The 20,853-nt window shown below is 42.4% G+C and overlaps 1 protein-coding gene across 1 annotated transcript in view; it reads left to right on the forward strand.

Annotated features, from left to right (window-relative positions):
* LOC126175744 (integrin beta-PS-like) overlaps nt 1-20,853 on the forward strand; it is a 188,814-nt gene that overhangs the window by 113,141 nt on the left and 54,820 nt on the right. Inside the window, exon 8 of the mRNA XM_049922699.1 lies at nt 18,822-19,094. Within this exon, the coding sequence (XP_049778656.1) occupies nt 18,822-19,094 (273 nt within the window). The remainder of the gene's footprint in view (nt 1-18,821; nt 19,095-20,853) is intronic.

Raw genomic sequence — 20,853 nt, forward strand, 5'->3', positions numbered from 1 at the left:
GCAAGGTTCATCATTGGCATCTTCTCAGACATGTTAGAAGAGCTTGTACCACTTGTCAACATATTTTTTTACTTAGAGCAGACTCACCGTACACCACTGTCAACGTTTCAAGTGTTTTAGAGCACTTGATTCCATTTTTCACACAAAATTTGATGCAAATGCTTAGCTCCATTTTTATAATATTTGAAAATCACCGAGCACACTAAAATATGTCTAATCTTTCTATCTGTCAAAAACAAACATAGTATGCTGTACACTTGAAACTGTAAAAATATGTTTGGAACTTGCGTACAAAAAAAAAAAAAAAAAAAAAAAAAAAAAAAAAATTATAATAGAATATAATAGAATGTACATATGTACATTGCCTGTGCAATTTGAAAAGTCACCTTACTTTTTGAACATCCCTCCTATACAGCACATGGTAAAACGGCGATATCCAAAACTGGCACTGAGGCAACTGCGGTGCACCATGGGTCATAGAAGACAGGTGGCCTTTTCAGATGAATCATTTTTATGTTCCATCAGACAGATGCCATTGGTGTGTACAGCATTAAACATCTGACAACAAAAACTATACATGAATTATGTTTTCACTGCATTCCCTGGGTAATCTCATCATTCTGGAAGGCACAGTGGATCAACACAAATATCCATCTATCCTTGGGAGTCATGCCTATCCCTGCATGCAGTCTGTTTCTCTCCAGCTTGATGGCACATGTCACATATCTTGCAGAGTATGTGTGTGGTTCAGAGACCACCAGGATGAGTTTGACATACTCCCGTAGCCACTAAACACCCCATATTAAAATCCAATCAAGATTCTGTGGGACCACCTTGATCGGGCTGTTTGTGTCATGGATCCTCACCCGAGAAACCTAGAGCAGCTGGCCATGGCACTGGACTCAGCATGGCTCCACATCCCTGACAGTACTTTCCAGAAATCATTTACCCCCTTCCTACACATCTTGTAGTGGTCCACACTGCAAAAGTTGGTTTTCAGGCTTTTGACAGGTGGTCATATTAATTGTCTGGATAGTACATAACAATGGAAAAAAATTGCAACACCAAAAAAAAAAAAATTAATGTAGAGTAACAAAATTTTGGAAATATGTTTGTCTAGGTAACATATTTAAATATATCTGAAAAGAAAGATGATGAGACTTACCAAACAAAAGCGCTGGCAGGTTGATAGACACACAAAAAAACACAAACATACACACAAAATTCTAGCTTTCGCAACCAACGGTTGCCTCGTCAGGAAAGAGGGAAGGAGAGGGAAAGACAAAAGGATTTGGGTTTTAAGGGAGAGGGTAAGGAGTCATTCCAATCCCGGGAGCGGAAAGACTTACCTTATGGGGAAAAAAGGACAGGTATACACTCGCACACACACACATATCCATCCGCATATACACAGACACAAGCAGACTGCAAGATCACAGGTTAATGTAAGTAAGAGATAAACCATTGCCAATGTGAAATGCTCGTACATTAATAACCAGTGCAACTGCCAGAATGTTGACTGCAAGCATGCAATTACGCATGCATTGTGTTGTACTGATGCCGGATGTCAGTTTGTGGGATGGAGTTCCAGGCCCATTGCACTTAAAAGTCAATACAGGGACGGTTAATGCTGTTTGTGGGTGATGCTGGAGTCATCATCCAATGTTGTAGCATATGTGCTTGACTGGAGACAGATCTGGCGATCGCGTAGGCCAAGGCAACATGTTGACACTGTGTAGAGCAGTTCGGGTTACAACAGTAGTATGTGGGTGTGCATTATCCTGTCGGTAAATCCCTCTGGAATGCTGTTCAGGAATGGCAGCAGACAGGTTGAATCACCAGACTGACATATAGATTTTCTATAAGGATTCTGTTGTCATATGCAATCACACCCGAGACAGTAATTTCAGGTGTAGGTGCAGTGTGTCTGACGTGCAGAGAGGTTGGTTGTAGGCTCTCAACTGACCTCCTCCTAACCAACACACAGCCATTGGTGGCACTGAGGTAGAACCACTTTTAATCAGAAAATACAACAGACCTCCACCCTGCCCTCCAATGTGCTCTTGCTTTATGGCACTGAATTCAGAAATAGCAGTGGTTTGGGGTCAAAGGGATGCACGCTACAGGGCATGTGGCTCATAGCTGTCCTTGAAGTAACCAATTTGTAACAGTTTGTTGTGTCACTCTGGTGCCAACTGCTGCTCAAATTGCTGCTGGAGATGCAGTATCGTGTGCCAGAGCCATTTGCTGAACAGTTTGGTCTTCCTTCTTTGTAGTACCATGGAGCTGTTCAGAGTCCAGTCTTCTTCCAACCATACTTTCTCTTGACCACTGCTGCCAGAAATCATGTACAATGGCTACATTCCTCCCAAGTCTTTCTGCAGTATCACAGAAAGAATATCCAGCTTCTCGTAGTCCTATTACATGGCCTCATTCAAACTCAATGAGGTGTTGATGATGGCAGCTGTGTCACCTTGAAGGCATTCTTGACTAACATCACCTCACTATGTCCAATCTCAGACATAACAACCACTCACAACTTTACAGCATGTATTTAAAGCAGTCTCATAGTGACACTACTAGTGCCACTCTTAAGCAACCAGCGTGTAATTTTGATAGACAACATCTTTCGTAGAAACACCAAACAACTTTTGTTTATGTCTCACAACTCTTTTGTATTGCAATCTTTTTTCTGTCAGTGTGTGTGTGTGCATGTGTGTGTGCGTGTGTGTGTGTGTGTGTGTGTGTGTGTGTGTGTGTGTGTTGTTGTGTGTACATGTGCTTCACCATTGTTGCTAACATAGTTGCTTATTTCTATATAATATAATGTGTCCCATACTGAGTTATACATGCTATTAACTAATGAATGTGCCCAGGTAGCAAGAGAACAATGAAACATTATTAGTCTTCTGTACAAATACAGTAACAGTTTCTTAGAAGGTACAAGCCATCTTCATTATGCTAGCTGTAGTAATTGGCATTGCACTGGTCTGTCCTAGTAGGGTGTCACTAATGTACCTAGGAATTTTCATATGTGGATAAAGTCCATGGCTGATTCACTCGCTATGACTTGGCAGTTTGAAAACAGCATGGAACACAGCAGGTTCCAATTGGAGGGCCTCTGGCATGGCCAGCATAAGGCCTGAAGTGTACTGAATGCTTGGCGTAGGAATTCTAATTGAGGAACCACTTGGTGTGGTCGAAATTAAGCATAGAGAACCATGAACTGTGAACTCCTGGTGTTGATTCCTTGAGAGTGAGCAGGTGACCTTCCATAAAGCTGTTGATGGCACATGACGTATGGAACCAACACGGCATACAGTGAGTGTAGCGTCACTGGGTACCATGGAGGCCACTGCACTTGTATTCCACACAATTGCATTGTTGGCATAATGGACAGGCAGCAACCTACAATGCATCACTGTTGGTTGGTGGCTAGGCTGTAAGGACTGCCAAGGGCACATCATAATATATGATTTTTTTGAATAAAATTACAGGATCTATAACTGCAATAAATTATAGTGTAAACTGTCATAAAATGACATATACATCTTAGAAATATGAAAAATACGAAATTTTTTCACACTAATCTGTCTTGTCAAGTGCATCTACTACTGAGAACTGTAGTGCGAAAAAATTTAATTAGATTGGCAGAACAACATCCATCTAATGACAAATTCAGTACCTCATGCCTCAGAAATCTTTAATGATGTTAGAAAGAATTCTGCTTATAGCAAGTAAAATTGTTGTTTATTAAAACACAACTGGTTTCGTAGTTTCAAGCTGCATCATCAGATGAACCTATGTGGTAAAAAGGAAAGTACGGTGTCACCACATTTTGTGGATATTAAAATTAGTAAAGGAATGTCTAAAATATACTCACAGCATTGAAAGATAATATGCATACCCATTGCTCCTAGCCAAAATTTTCTATTCAGAGAATATCATCAGTACTATGGTGAGTGAAAGGTAATGAAGATGTGCCCCATTCTTTAAAATTTTCCTGCATCTACAAAGAAAAAAGAAAATATTTTATAGTGAGCAGGAGCTAATTTTTTTTTAAAAAAAAAGAGGCCAGATTGGCAATAAAGAATTGTCACTGCTAACATGATTAGGCATGACACATGCAAGTTTCTGTGTGAAAAGAATCAGATGGCAGTGTCTTACCAGTGTGATTCTTTCCACATAGAAACTTGCGGTTGCCATGACTAATCATGATAACAGTGAAAATTCTTTATTGCCAGTCTGGCCCCTTTTTTAAAAAAAGATTTAGCATCTGCTCACTATAAAATATTTCCTTTTTTCTTTTTAGATGCAGGCAAATTTTAAAGAATTAGGGCACATCCTCTTTTGCTTTTTACCATGTAGGTTCACCTGATGACGTGGAATGAAGCTGCAAAACTGGTCATGTTTTAATAAACAACAATTTTACCATCCATAAGCAGAGTTCTTCCTAATACCATGCCTTTCAACAGCTGTGGTTGCCTGGAATATAATTTAGTTTTAAATCTTTAATGAGCTGTTGGACACCATAATTATATTACAGGAGAGCTCCCCTCCCTTTCCCCAGAATTCCACACATAACATGTTGTAAGTGTTATTCTGACAGCATCCTGATGTGGTTGTAGTACTATTACAGAAAAGAAAAGAAAATGAACATAATTTTCAAGAAGTTGTTACATAAGAAATGATCTGAATTGAAAGCTCATTACAATACTCTTACACATAAATTAACACTAAGCTGCTTATTATTGTCTTCCACAACTGACACAGTTACATTTGATTTGATAGTCCTTTGCAAGTTTGATCCATAAGTTGCATCTTGTTAGACATAGGTTGCTTACATTTCCTTATTTTTCGAATTTCCTCCAACAGTTCAACATCATATCAGGACAAATGTCAGCTAACACAGTATCACAGATGTAAAAAATATTCTTAATCTCAGAAAGGCTGAAGGTAAGAGACCAGTTAAATCTTCAAATGACATATGCAGGACAGTGGAAGTAAACATTTACAATAGTCTTGAGGTTTTAAAATTGAATGTCTTTTATAATTAACACATCTTTTTTTTCCATAGTGTGAACAGTGAAATTTTCATAAACGTCACCCAAATAGAAGTTCTACTTCAGCCAATAGAAGTTCTACTTCAGGCGTATAAGGACATTGCTTAAGTAATAGTATTATACAACAGTGAAAAAACAGCACCCTGTAGACAACAGTGATCATGTATGGGTGAGACCTAAAAACAAAGATGATGTGACTTACCAAATGAAAGTGCTGGCAGGTCGACAGACACACAAACGAACACAAACATACACACAAAAAATGTGTGTATGTTTGTGTTCGTTTGTGTGTCTGTCGACCTGCCAGCACTTTCATTTGGTAAGTCACATCATCTTTGTTTTTAGGTATATTTTTCCTATGTGGAATGTTTCCTTCTATTTTATATATATATATATATATATATATATATATATATATATATATATATATATATATATATAAAAACAAAGATGATGTGACTCACCAAATGAAAGTGCTGGCAGGTCGACAGACACACAAACAAACACAAACATACACACAAAATTCAAGCTTTCGCAACAAACTGTTGCCTCATCAGGAAAGAGGGAAGGAGAGGGAAAGACGAAAGGATGTGGGTTTTAAGGGAGAGGGTAAGGAGTCATTCCAGTCCCGGGAGCGGAAAGAATTACCTTAGGGGGAAAAAAGTACGGGTACACACTCGCACACACACACATATCCATCCACACATATACAGACACAAGCAGACATATTTAAAGACAAAGAGTTTGGGCAGAGATGTCAGTCGAGGCAGAAGTGCAGAGGCAAAGATGTTGTTAAATGACAGGTGAGGTATGAGTGGCGGCAACTTGAAATGAGTGGAGATTGAGGCCTGGTGGATAACGGGAAGAGAGGATATATTGAAGAGCAAGTTCCCATCTCCAGAGTTCGGATAGGTTGGTGTTAGTAGGAAGTATCCAGATAACCCAGACGGTGTAACACTGCGCCAAGATGTGCTGGTCGTGCACCAAGGCATGTTTAGCCACAGGGTGATCCTCATTACCAACAAACACTGTCTGCCTGTGTCCATTCATGCGAATGGACAGTTTGTTGCTGGTCATTCCCACATAGAATGCATCACAGTGTAGGCAGGTCAGTTGGTAGATCACGTGGGTGCTTTCACACGTGGCTCTGCCTTTGATTGTGTACACCTTCCGGGTTACAGGACTGGAGTAGGTGGTGGTGGGAGGGTGCATGGGACAGGTTTTACACACAGTGGACTCACAGTGAAGAAGAACTCCAGAATTTCCTCTCCAACCTCAACTCCTTTGGTTCCATCAGATTCACCTGGTCCTACTCCAAATCCCATGCCACTTTCCTTGATGTTGACCTTCACCTGTCCAATGGCCAGCTTCACACGTCCGTCCACATCAAACCCACCAACAAGCAACAGTACCTCCATTACGACAGCTGCCACCCATTCCACATCAAACGGTCCCTTCCCTACAGCCTAGGTCTTCTTGGCAAACGAATCTGCTCCAGTCCGGAATCCCTGAAGCATTACACCAACAACCTGACAACAGCTTTCACATCCCGCAACTACCCTCCCGACCTGGTACAGAAGCAAATAACCAGAGCCACTTCCTCATCCTCTCAAACCCAGAACCTCCCACAGAAGAACCACAAAAGTGCCCCACTTGTGACAGGATACTTTCCAGGACTGGATCAGATTCTGAATGTGGCTCTCCAGCAGGGATACGACTTCCTCAAATCCTGCCCTGAAATGAGATCCATCCTTCATGAAATCCTCCCCACTCCACCAAGAGTGTCTTCCCGCCGTCCACCTAACCTTCGTAACCTCTTAGTTCATCCCTATGAAATCCCCAAACCACCTTCCCTACCCTCTGGCTCCTACCCTTGTAACCGCCCCCGGTGTAAAACCTGTCCCATGCACCCTCCCACCACCACCTACTCCAGTCCTGTAACCCGGAAGGTGTACACAATCAAAGGCAGAGCCACGTGTGAAAGCACCCACGTGATCTACCAACTGACCTGCCTACACTGTGATGCATTTTATGTGGGAATGACCAGCAACAAACTGTCCATTCGCATGAATGGACACAGGCAGACAGTGTTTGTTGGTAATGAGGATCACCCTGTGGCTAAACATGCCTTGGTGCATGACCAGCACATCTTGGCGCAGTGTTACACCGTCCGGGTTATCTGGATACTTCCTACTAACACCAACCTATCCGAACTCCGGAGATGGGAATTTGCTCTTCAATATACCCTCTCTTCACGTTATCCACCAGGCTTCAATCTCCGCTAATTTCAAGTTACCGCCACTCATACCTCACCTGTCATTCAACAACATCTTTGCCTCTGCACTTCTGCCTCGACTAACATCTCTGCCCAAACTCTTTGTCTTTAAATATGTCTGCTTGTGTCTGTATAAGTGTGGATGGATATGTGTGTGTGTGCGAGTGTGTACCCGTCCTTTTTTCCCCCTAAGGTAATTCTTTCCACTCCCGGGACTGGAATGACTCCTTACCCTCTCCCTTAAAACCCACATCCTTTCGTCATTTCCTCTCCTTCCCTCTTTCCTGATGAGGAAACAGTTTGTTGCGAAAGCTTGAATTTTGTGTGTATGTTTGTGTTCGTTTGTTTGTCTGTCAACCTGCCAGCACTTTCATTTGGTAAGTCACTTCATCTTTGTTTTTAGATATATTTTTCCTTCGTGGAATGTTTCCTTCTATTATAACCATATATAAAAACTATCCAATCTCCTGGTTTCTCACCTCCGGAAAGGCAACTCACTCACCCTTCACAACCTTTCCAGCAAACCTCAACCACCTCTCATTGCACACAGACCCAGTCTCTCCCATCTACTCAATCTCTCACTTCCAGCTCCACTCCCTCCAGAACCTCAAAATTCCGATCAACACAATCTGGCACCACAACACCCTAATTCAGTAGTTAACCTTTCCTCCAAACCTCTCTCCCAATCCGAAACCTCTGTCCTATCCAAAGGCCTCACCTTCAGCCCCACTCCCAGATTCAACCAAACTGCCCTCGTCAAAGATTTACTGTCCTACACTCGTACTCTCTGCTGGAAGTATCACTTTGCCACGAAGAAAAATGATCCTAATCCTACCCCTAATGATCCAACTCCCCAAGACACTATCCAAATTGAACCCTGCCTGGAACAGTTCCGTCCTCCGTCACGGCGGGACCCACCTCCTCTTCCTCAAAATCACCCTCTCCAAACCTTCCAGGATTTTCTGACTTCCAGCCTTGCCTCTCAATCCTTCTTAAAAAACCTTAATCCTACTTCCAACAACACCACTGCTGAAGCCCAGGCTATCCGTGATCTGAAGGCTGACCGGTCCATCGTCATTCTTCCGGCGGACAAGGGTTCCACGACCGTGGTACTTGATCGTCGGGAGTATGTGGCTGAGGGACTGCGTCAGCTTTCAGACAACACCACATACAAAGTTTGCCAAGGTAATCCCATTCCAGATGTCCAGGCACAGCTTCAAGGAATCCTCAGAACCTTAGGCCCCCTACAAAACCTTTCACCTGACTCCATCAACCTCCTGACCCCACCAACACCCCGCACCCCTACCTTCTACCTTCTTCCTAAAATTCACAAACCCAATCATCCCAGCCGTCCCATTGTAGCTGGTTACCAAGCCCCCACAGAATGTATCTCTGCCTACGTAGATCAACACCTTCAACCCATTACATGCAGTCTCCCATCCTTCATCAAAGACACCAACCACTTTCTCGAACGCCTGGAATCCTTACCCAATCCGTTACCCCCAGAATCCATCCTTGTAACCATTGATGCCACTTCCATATACACAAATATCCCACACGTCCAGGGCCTCGCTGCGATGGAGCACTTCCTTTCACGCCGATCACCTGCCACCCTACCTAAAACCTCTTTCCTCATTACCTTAGCCAGCTTCATCCTGACACACAACTTCTTCACTTTTGAAAACCAGACATACCAACAATTAAAGGGAACAGCCATGGGTACCAGGATGGCCCCCTCATACGCCAACCTATTCATGGGTCGCTTAGAGGAAGCCTTCTTGGTTACCCAGGCCTGCCAACCCAAAGTTTGGTACAGATTTATTGATGACATCTTCATGATCTGGACTCACAGTGAAGAAGAACTCCAGAATTTCTTCTCCAACCTCAACTCCTTTGGTTCTATCAGATTCACCTGGTCCTACTCCAAAAACCCATGCCACTTTCCTTGATGTTGACCTTCACCTGTCCAATGGCCAGCTTCACACGTCCGTCCACATCAAACCCACCAACAAGCAACAGTACCTCCATTATGACAGCTGCCACCCATTCCACATCAAACGGTCCCTTCCCTACAGCCTAGGTCTTCGTGGCAAACGAATCTCCTCCAGTCCGGAATCCCTGAAGCATTACACCAACAACCTGACAACAGCTTTCGCATCCCGCAACTACCCTCCCGACCTGGTACAGAAGCAAATAACCAGAGCCACTTCCTCATCCTCTCAAACCCAGAATCTCCCACAGAAGAACCACAAAAGTGCCCCACTTGTGACAGGATACTTTCCGGGACTGGATCAGATTCTGAATGTGGCTCTCCAGCAGGGATACGACTTCCTCAAATCCTGCCCTGAAATGAGATCCATCCTTCATGAAATCCTCCCCACTCCACCAAGAGTGTCTTTCCGCCGTCCACCTAACCTTCATAACCTCTTAGTTCATCCCTATGAAATCCCCAAACCACCTTCCCTACCCTCTGGCTCCTACCCTTGTAACCGCCCCCGGTGTAAAACCTGTCCCATGCACCCTCCCACCACCACCTACTCCAGTCCTGTAACCCGGAAGGTGTACACAATCAAAGGCAGAGCCACGTGTGAAAGCACCCACGTGATCTACCAACTGACCTGCCTACACTGTGATGCATTCTATGTGGGAATGACCAGCAACAAACTGTCCATTCGCATGAATGGACACAGGCAGACAGTGTTTGTTGGTAATGAGCATCACCCTGTGGCTAAACATGCCTTGGTGCACGACCAGCACATCTTGGCACAGTGTTACACCGTCCGGGTTATCTGGATACTTCCTACTAACACCAACCTATCCGAACTCCGGAGATGGGAACTTGCTCTTCAATATATCCTCTCTTCCCGTTATCCACCAGGCCTCAATCTCTGCTAATTTCAAGTTGCCGCCACTCATACCTCACCTGTCATTCAACAACATCTTTGCCTCTGCACTTCTGCCTCGACTGACATCTCTGCCCAAACTCTTTGTCTTTAAATATGTCTGCTTGTGTCTGTATATGTGTGGATGGATATGTGTGTGTGTGCGAGTGTGTACCCGTCCTTTTTTCCCCCTAAGGTAAGTCTTTCCGCTCCCGGGACTGGAATGACTCCTTACCCTCTCCCTTAAAACCCACATCCTTTCATCTTTCCCTCTCCTTCCCTCTTTCCTGATGAGGCAACAGTTTGTTGCGAAAGCTTGAATTTTGTGTGTATGTTTGTGTTCGTTTGTGTGTCTGTCGACCTGCCAGCACTTTCATTTGGTAAGTCACATCATCTTTGTTTTTAGGTATATTTTTCCTTCGTGGAATGTTTCCTTCTATTATAACCATATATATATATATATATATATATATATATATATATATATATATATATATATTTAAAAAGAAAGATGATGAGACTTACCAAACAAAAGCGCTGGCAGGTCGATAGACACACAAACAAACACAAACATACACACAAAATCTAGCTTTCGCAACCAATGGTTGCCTCGTCAGGAAAGAGGGAAGGAGAGGGAAAGACAAAAGGATTTGGGTTTTAAGGGAGAGGGTAAGGAGTCATTCCAATCCCGGGAGCGGAAAGACTTACCTTAGGGGGAAAAAAGGACAGGTATACACTCGCACACACACACATATCCATCCTCATATACACAGACACAAGCAGACATTTTATATATATATATATATATATATATATATATATATATATATATATATATATATATATATATATATATATATATATACGTGTGTGTGTGTATATATATAGTTAAATAGAAGGAAACATTCCACGTGGCAAAAATATACCTAAAAACAAAGATGATGTGACTCACCAAATGAAAGTGCTGGCAAGTCGACAGACACACAAACGAACACAAACATACACACAAAATTCAAGCTTTCGCAACAAACTGTTGCCTCATCAGGAAAGAGGGAAGGAGAGGGAAAGACGAAAGGATGTGGGTTTTAAGGGAGAGGGTAAGGAGTCATTCCAGTCCCGGGAGCGGAAAGAATTACCTTAGGGGGAAAAAAGAACGGGTACACACTCGCACACACACACATATCCATCCACACATATACAGACACAAGCAGACATATTTAAAGACAAAGAGTTTGGGCAGAGATGTCAGTCGAGGCAGAAGTGCAGAGGCAAAGATGTTGTTGAATGACAGGTGAGGTATGAGTGGCGGCAACTTGAAATTAGCGGAGATTGAGGCCTGGTGGATAACGGGAAGAGAGGATATATTGAAGAGCACGTTCCCATCTCTGGAGTTCGGATAGGTTGGTGTTAGTAGGAAGTATCCAGATAACCCGGACGGTGTAACACTGTGCCAAGATGTGCTGGCCGTGCACCAAGGCATGTTTAGCCACAGGGTGATCCTCATTACCAACAAACACAGTCTGCCTGTGTCCATTCATGTGAATGGACAGTTTGATGCTGGTCATTCCCACATAGAAGGCTTCACAGTGTAGGCAGGTCAGTTGGTAAATCACGTGGGTGCTTTCACACGTGGCTCTGCCTTTGATTGTGTACACCTTCCGGGTTACAGGACTGGAGTAGGTGGTGGTGGGAGGGTGCATGGGACAGGTTTTACACCGGGGGCGGTTACAAGGGTAGGAGCCAGAGGGTAGGGAAGGTGGTTTGGGGATTTCATAGGGATGAACTAAGAGGTTACGAAGTTTAGGTGGACGGCGGAAAGACACTCTTGGTGGAGTGGGGAGGATTTCATGAAGGATGGATCTCATTTCAGGGCAGGATTTGAGGAAGTCATATCCCTGCTGGAGAGCCACATTCAGAATCTGATCCAGTCCCGGAAAGTATCCTGTCACAAGTGGGGCACTTTTGGGGTTCTTCTGTGGGAGGTTCCGGGTTTGAGGAGATGAGGAAGTGGCTCTGGTTATTTGCTTCTGTACCAGGTCAGGAGGCTAGTTACAGGATGCGAAAGCTGTTTTCAGCTTGTTGGTGTAAGGGTTCAAGGATTCCAGACTGGAGCAGATTTGTTTGCCACGGAGACCTAGGCTGTAGGGAAGGGACCGTTTGATGTGGAATGGGTGGCAGCTGTCATAATGGAGGTACTGTTGCTTGTTGGTGGGTTTGATGTGGACGGATGTGTGAAGCTGGCCATTGGACAGGTGAAGGTCAACGTCAAGGAAAGTGGCATGGGATTTAGAGTAGGACCAGGTGAATCTGATGGACCCAAAGGAGTTGAGGTTGGAGAGGAAATTCTGGAGTTCTTCTTCACTGTGAGTCCAGATCATGAAATTGTCATCAATAAATCTGTACCAAACTTTGGGTTGGCAGGCCTGGGTAATCAAGAAGGCTTCCTCTAAGTGACCCATGAATAGGTTGGCGTACGAGGGGGCCATCCTGGTATCCATGGCTGTTCCCTTTAATTGTTGGTATGTCTGGCCTTCAAAAGTGAAGAAGTTGTGGGTCAGGATGAAGCTGGCTAAGGTAATGAGGAAAGTGGTTTTAGGTAGGGTGGCAGGTGATTGGCGTGAAAGGAAGTGCTCCATCGCAGCGAGGCCCTGGACATGCAGAATATTTGTGTATAAGGAAGTGGCATCAATGGTTACAAGGATGGTTTCTGGGGGTAACAGACTGGGTAGGGATTCCAGGCGTTCGAGAAAGTGGTTGGTGTCTTTGATGAAGGATGGGAGACTGCATGTAATGGGTTGAAGGTGTTGATCTACGTAGGCAGAGATGCGTTCTGTGGGGGCTTCGTAACCAGTTACAATGGGGCAGCCGGGATGATTGGGTTTGTAAATTTTAGGAAGAAGGTAGAAGGTAGGGGTGCGGGGTGTTGGTGGGGTCAGGAGGTTGATGGAGTCAGGTGAAAGGTTTTGTAGGGGGCCTAAGGTTCTGAGGATTCCTTGAAGCTCCACCTGGACATCAGGAATGGGATTACCTTGGCAAACTTTGCAAGTAGTGTTGTCTGAAAACTGACGCAGTCCCTCAGCCACATACTCCCGACGATCAAGTACCACAGTCGTGGAACCCTTGTCCGCCGGAAGAATGACGATGGATTGGTCAGCCTTCAGATCACGGATAGCCTGGGCTTCAGCAGTGGTGATGTTGGAAGTAGGATTAAGGTTTTTTAAGAAGGATTGAGAGGCAAGGCTGGAAGTCAGAAATTCCTGGAAGGTTAGGAGAGGGTGATTTTGAGGAAGAGGAGGTGGGTCCCGCTGTGACGGAGGATGGAACTGTTCCAGGCAGGGTTCAATTTGGATAGTGTCTTGGGGAGTTGGATCATTAGGAGTAGGATTAGGATCATTTTTCTTCGTGGCAAAGTGATATTTCCAGCAGAGAGTACGGGTGTAGGACAGTAAATCTTTGACGAGGGCTGTTTGGTTAAATCTGGGAGTGGGGCTGAAGGTGAGGCCTTTGGATAGGACAGAGGCTTCGGATTGGGAGAGAGGTTTGCAGAAAAGGTTAACTACTGAATTGGGGTGTTGTGGTTCCAGATTGTGTTGATTGGAATTTTGAGGTTTTGGAGGGAGTGGAGCTGGAAGTGGGAGATTGAGTAGATGGGAGAGACTGGGTTTGTGTGCAATGAGAGGAGGTTGAGGTTTGCTGGAAAGGTTGTGAAGGGTGAGTGAGTTGCCTTTCCGGAGGTGGGAAACCAGGAGATTGGATAGTTTTTTAAGCCATTCTAATTTGCGGTTGGCCTGTAGGTGGATGCTCTGAACAGCTGGTGTGGATGTGGGAGAGGAAAGATTGAGGACTTTTATTAAGGATAGGAGTTGACGGGTGTGTTGATTGGCTGAGTGGATGTGTTGGTGAAGGATTAGGTGGGTGAGGGCAATGGATTGTTCAGTTTGGAACTGGTATAGGGACTGATGGAAAGAAGGGTTGCAGCCAGAGATGGGAACTTTAAGCGTGAGGCCTTTGGGGGTGATGCCAAATGTCAGACAAGCCTGAGAAAATAAAATATGGGAGTGTAATCTGGCTAGGGCGAAGGCATGTTTGCGGAGGGAATGTAAATAAAACTTAATGGGGTCGTTGTGGAGGTGTTGTGAGGGTGACATGGTACTAGAAGGTGGAAAGTGTAACATGAGGCTGAAATGAAAATGAAAATAAATATAAAAATATATGGGGAGAGATAAAGGTGAACTAGAAAGCAAATGGAGATCTGGTGTGAAAAAAGGCGAAAAAGAGTTGGTTAGAGGTGGGCTATGTTGATCCTGTGGTGAACTTGTGTAGGTAGACAACGATGTGCATAAAGGTTAGGTGGTTGTGTTGCCGCCAAAACACGTTAAAGGGTGGAGAAATTCGGGAAAATTTCGAAAAAACTACGTGAGGATGTATTAAAAGGAGTGGTTTGGTAGTGGCAGATTATGGAAATGAGGCTAACAATTGTCTGATGAAGAAATAATGACGTTAAAACCTGTGGGAAGCGGCTAAAAATGATCGGTGATGTGAGAAAAACAGAAATGGAAATTAAGCAAAAGTTATTAAAACTAGCTGAAAAGGTTGTTTAATAGCTGAAAGGAACTGTTTGTGAACTAGAAATGGTGAATTTTATAGCAGCGGTAGTGTTGAAAGCGGAAAAAAATTTTTTTTGGTTATGGTTTGGAAGTGGGTTACTTATTATTACGTATTAAGTATTATTGAGTATATATCGGCGGGATAAAATTGTATAGTGGATTACGGTAAAAAGGAGAGGGTGAATACAAAGTGAAACTACTGGCAAAAACAGAAGGAGGAAATAAGACGACAGAAAAGACTTCGAAATGTAACAGTGACAATAACAAACGTAATTGTTGGGTTCAAATTAATGATATGAATATAATAGAGGGAAACATTCCACGTGGGAAAAATATATCTAAAAACAAAGATGATGTGACTTACCAAACGAAAGCGCTGGCACGTCGATAGACACATAAACAAACACAAACATACACACAAAATTCTAGCTTTCGCAACCAACGGCTGCTTCGTCAGGAAAGAGGGAACGAGAGGGAAAGACAAAAGGATGTGGGTTTTAAGGGAGAGGGTAAGGAGTCATTCCAATCCCGGAAGCGGAAAGACTTAGGGGGAAAAAAGGACGGGTATACACTCGCATACACACACATATCCATCCACACATATACAGAAACAAGCAGACATATATATCAGGGAAACATTCCATGTGGGAAAAATATATCTAAAAACAAAGATGATGTGACTTACCAAACGAAAGCACTGGCAGGGCGATAGACACACAAACAAACACAAACATACACACAAAATACAAGCTTTCGCAACCAATGGTTGCTTCATCAGGAAAGAGGGAAGGAGAGGGAAAGACGAAAGGATGTGGGTTTTAAGGGAGAGGGTAAGGAGTCATTCCAATCCCGGGAGCGGAAAGACTTACCTTAGGGGGAAAAAAGGACAGGTATACACTCGCGCACACACACACACACACACACACACACACACACACACACACACACACACACACACACACACACATATCCATCCGCACATATACAGACACAAGCAGACATCCTTTTGTCTTTCCCTCTCCTTCCCTCTTTCCTGATGAAGCAACCGTTGGTTGCGAAAGCTTGAATTTTGTGTGTATGTTTGTGTTTGTTTGTGTGTCTATCAACATGGCAGTGCTATATATATACAGGGTTATTACAAATGATTGAAGCGATTTCACAGCTCTACAATAACTTTATTATTTGAGATATTTTCACAATGCTTTGTACACACATACAAAAACTCAAAAAGTTTTTTTAGGCATTCACAAATGTTCGATATATGCCCCTTTAGTGATTCGGCAGACATCAAGCCGATAATCAAGTTCCTCCCACACTCGGCGCAGCATGTCCCCATCAATGAGTTCGAAAGCATTGTTGATGCGAGCTCGCAGTTCTGGCACGTTTCTTGGTAGAGGAGGTTTAAACACTGAATCTTTCACATCACTATGCGTGAAACTTGCCCGCACGTGTTCAACCGTTTCTTCGCTCACTGCAGGCCGACCCGTTGATTTCCCCTTACAGAGGCATCCAGAAGCTTTAAACTGCGCATACCATCGCCGAATAGAGTTAGCAGTTGTGGATCTTTGTTGAACTTCATCCTGAAGTGTCGTTGCACTGTTATGACCGACTGATGTGAGTGCATTTCAAGCACGACATATGCTTTCTCGGCTCCTGACACCATTTTGTCTCACTGCGCTCTCGAGCGCTCTGGCGGCAGAAACCTAAAGTGCGGCTTCAGCCGAACAAAACTTTATGAGTTTTTCTACGTATCTGTAGTGTGTCGTGACCATATGTCAATGAATGGAGCTACAGTGAATTTATGAAATCGCTTCAATCATTTGTAATAGCCCTGTATATCTGTGTGTGTGTGTGTGTGTGTGTGTGTGTGTGTGTGTGTGTGTGTGTGTGTTCATCTGATGAAGTATTGTGTCAAAAAGCTGAGCAATACTCATCAGTCTACTTTAAAACAAGCCTGTCTCACCTATGTGGTGAACAGCAATCTATCCTGATTCATGTTGTTGTCATTATGTCACACACAGCATGCAAGGCTAATGTTGTCTCAAGGAGACAGACTAAATATGACAATAGGCCTGGAGGTTAATTAGTTTTGTTTAAATGTAATCACCTTGCCTATCTCCTTTATTATTATGAACTTTTCACTTTCTTGTTCAAACGGAGGATGTAGCTTTGTTATATACATTGCTCTTGTCTTCAGCCTGAAGACTGATTTGTAGCAGCCCTTCACATCAATTTATGCTTTGAAAGCCTCTACATCTCTGTGTAGCTATTACAATCTGCATCCATATTAACCTGTGTCTGTTATCATGCCTTGGTCTCTCTCTACATACAATTCTTATATTCCTCCACCCCCACCCCCCCTCCTTACTTACACACACACACACGTGTGTGTGTGTGTGTGTGTGTGTGTGTGTGTGTGTGTGTGTGTGTGTGTGCGCCCATTCCTGCCATTACTAAATTGACTACCTTGATGCCTCAGGATGAGTCCTATCCAACAATCCTTTCTTTTAGTCAAGCTGTACCACAGATTTCTTTTTTTGTTGATTTGTTTCAGTACTTCTTCATTAGCTGTTCACTCTATCCCTCTAATTTTCTGCAGTGCTTTATAGCACCACATTTCAAAAACTTCTATTCTCTTCTTGTCTGAACTGTTTATCATCCATGGCTCACTTCAATACATGGCCACACTCCAGACATATATATTTTAGAAATGCTTTACTTGCCGTTTCCTTCTTTTGCCATAATCATTTATTTTCCAGCAGAATAAGAAAACTCATTTACTTCTTTCAATGTCTTATTTTGTAAACTAATTCCCTCAGCATCACCTCACTTAATTAGAGTACATTGCATTTTGCTTGTTGTAGTTTATCTTATAACTTCTTTTTAAGATACTATCCATTCTGTTCAACTGCTTTTCCAAGTCCTTTTCCATCTTTAACAGAACTGCAATATTACTGACAAACCTCTAGCTTTAGTTTCTTTCCCATGAACTTTAATTCCCTTTCCAAATATGTCCTTGTCAGATTCTTCTCGCAGTATCTCATATCTTCCCTCTCATATTCATCTACTTCCTGTTCCCATAATATTGTCTTCAGCTTTGTTTACCTTGTATAGCCCGTCTATATATTTCTTTTCCCTTTTAGCCTTTCCTCATTTGCTTAGCATTTACTTACCACATGAGCTTTTAATATTCATAAAAGTGCTTCTGTTCTCTCCAAAGATTTCTTTAATTTTCCTCTATGTGGCATATCTATTTCCTATCATCACACATACTTCTATAGTTCTGCATTTCACATCTAACCATTCCTGCTTTGCCATTTTACACTTTGCCTCTAGCCATTCTTGCTTTTCAATTTTGGCCTCTCTGTCAATCTCATTTTTTAGATATCCGTTTTGCCTCTTGCTTGCCTTATTTACTGCATGTTTATGTTTCCTTCTTTTATCAGTTAAATTCAATACCTCATGTTTTGACAAAGGATTTCTACTGGGCTATGTCTTTTGGCCTATTTGATCCTCTGATCCCCTCAATGTTTCATCTATCAAAGTTACCAATTCATTTTCTAATCTGTTCTTTTCCTCTGTTTCACTCAATTGTTGCCTAATGCTTCATCTACCTCTTGTTCTGCCAATTTATCAACCTTCCTCTCCTTGATTTCCTATATTACTGTAGTTTCTTCAGTGTCCTATTGATTCTTCAACAAACTGATGTACCACCAGTATGGCAGTAGGAGACTAGAAAAGACTGATAATGACACTATCAAAATTATACCTTATGAAAACAGGCAGGTAAAAATGCATTGGAGTTTGTTTGAGAAACTGAACACTGTATTCTGAAGTAAATTCTCGATATGTCTTAAACAGAAAGCCTACAACCAGTTTACAGTAGCAAATAGTAATTATCTCTAAGATGACAGACATTCTCAATAAGATATTTACTAGATAACAAGTAAATTAACTTACTTTTCAGTAACAATAATATTTCCATCAATTTTAGGAAATTTCTGCATCTGTTGAACTGAAAGATGATGCAGAGTATGTATCTGTAACATACAATCCGAAAGGACCAGATGGAAGTGTGTCAGAAGGTAATAAAATATCAATGCTGAAGAGTGGTGATATAATCAATGTCACAGCAGAAATTATTGTGAAAGACCCACCAAATATGAATGATTTAATGTGGAAAGAAAATTTTCATATAATGGCAGTTGGTATAAGGGACAGCATTGCAGTGGATTTACAAGTGTTCACTGACTGCCCTTGCAGTAAGGTAAGTGTGACTATAAATTCTTATGGTACAGTTTTATGTGCAGTGGTATAGAGTTTACATATCATGCTAGAGGAGCACATCAAGAAATCTATAACATAGCAGATAACATAGTTGGAAACAACAAGTCCATCAGTACACAACCACAAGAGTGTACTTAGGATCTGACTAGAAGATGGCAACTCATGTTAGTTTCATGGTGAATGATGAAATAGTTTTGATGTCTCACAACAAATGCCTCTGGGTGCATTTGCTACTAGTTAGTAACAACTACATGTTCAAGTTTTCTTTAAAGTGATACTGAACTTATATGTATTTTTGTTTGTGAGGCAGAATGCAATCCCAGGTTACAAAGGTGCTTTTATCCAGAGGATGAGGGGAAGCAGGGGAGGGGGGAGGGGGGCAGCTGCCTTCCTCTGGCTCTCGCTGAGTTATGTCCTTCTGCCCATAATCAGTTATCCCTTAACCCATTTTATAGAATGGTCTTTTACAAAGATTATTAGTACATCACTTCAGAATTTACATGAATTGTGGCAAAAAGCTAGAAACTCGAAAACACATGTTTCATTTTTAAACAAAAGTGATGGATCATAATGCTGTATAATAATAGTACCACTTCATAAGTGAAAAGAACAGGCAGAATGGACCACTGAACCATCTTCCAGACAACATTTTTATATAACTGTGCTACAGGATTACAACAAACATGCACTGTGGCTGTACATGTAACAATAAATCATTCATAACTGGTTGGTTGGTTGGGGGGGAAGGGAGCAAACAGCAAGGTCATTGGTTCCATCGGATTTGGAAGGATGGGGAAGGAATTCGGCCATATCCTTTCAAAGGAACTGTCCCAGCATTTGCCTGAAGCAATTCAGGGAAATAATGGAAAATCTAAGTCAGGATGGCTGGACACACGTTTGAACCATCATCCTCCCAAATGGGAGTCCAGTGGCTAACCACTGTGCAACCTACACTGTCATTCATAATTAATCATTAAAATGTTGGGAAGATAGAAAATATCAATGTGATATCTAAAGTAACCAAGCTCATCAGTTTTTAAGACTGCAGGACGTTACCTTTCCAGTGTTTTTCATCACGTTGTTTAAACATCATGAGCACTAGCTTAGTAGAGAATTTGTAATCAACTATTTAAAAAATCAATGAAGTTATAATGGTTTACCACTCATCTTGCTTTTTCTTTCAGTGTCCCTTCTCGAAACAAAAGATGGTTTGTGGCCTCCAGTGTATTGTTTCTGGAAAACAAATGTTGATGGATATTTTCCCAAATGAAATGGCAAATAACAACAATGCAGCCATAAAATGTTTAATGATTAGGCTCTTACCTTTCAAAGTTATATAAAGTGCCTGAAGAATCAAAGAGCATTACATATTTATTTCTGTAACAGACAAAGTCGAGTCATTTTATAAGCCAAATCAGTCATTTTAATGTTTGCCACAGCATATAAATGGAATTGCAAACCTTGTAATCCTGCCAGATATATTGATGGATCAGTTGATGCAATTATAGATATATCCAGTGAGATCATTAGGTGTGGTGCAGAGTGACACATGTGCCAACACCAGGCCAGGTTGATAAACAACAGAAGCAAATTTGACTGCTGCAGACCATCTCAGCCTCACTTGTCTCAGCTCGCTGATGAATACTATGTGCTCTCCAGTGGACTTATTTATCTCGACGTACCATCTCCATATGTCTTATCAGGAAAAAGAAAACTGGCATTCTATAAATTGGAGCATG

Source organism: Schistocerca cancellata, chromosome 3 (genome assembly GCF_023864275.1).
Source record: "Schistocerca cancellata isolate TAMUIC-IGC-003103 chromosome 3, iqSchCanc2.1, whole genome shotgun sequence".
Lineage (NCBI taxonomy): Eukaryota > Metazoa > Arthropoda > Insecta > Orthoptera > Acrididae > Schistocerca > Schistocerca cancellata.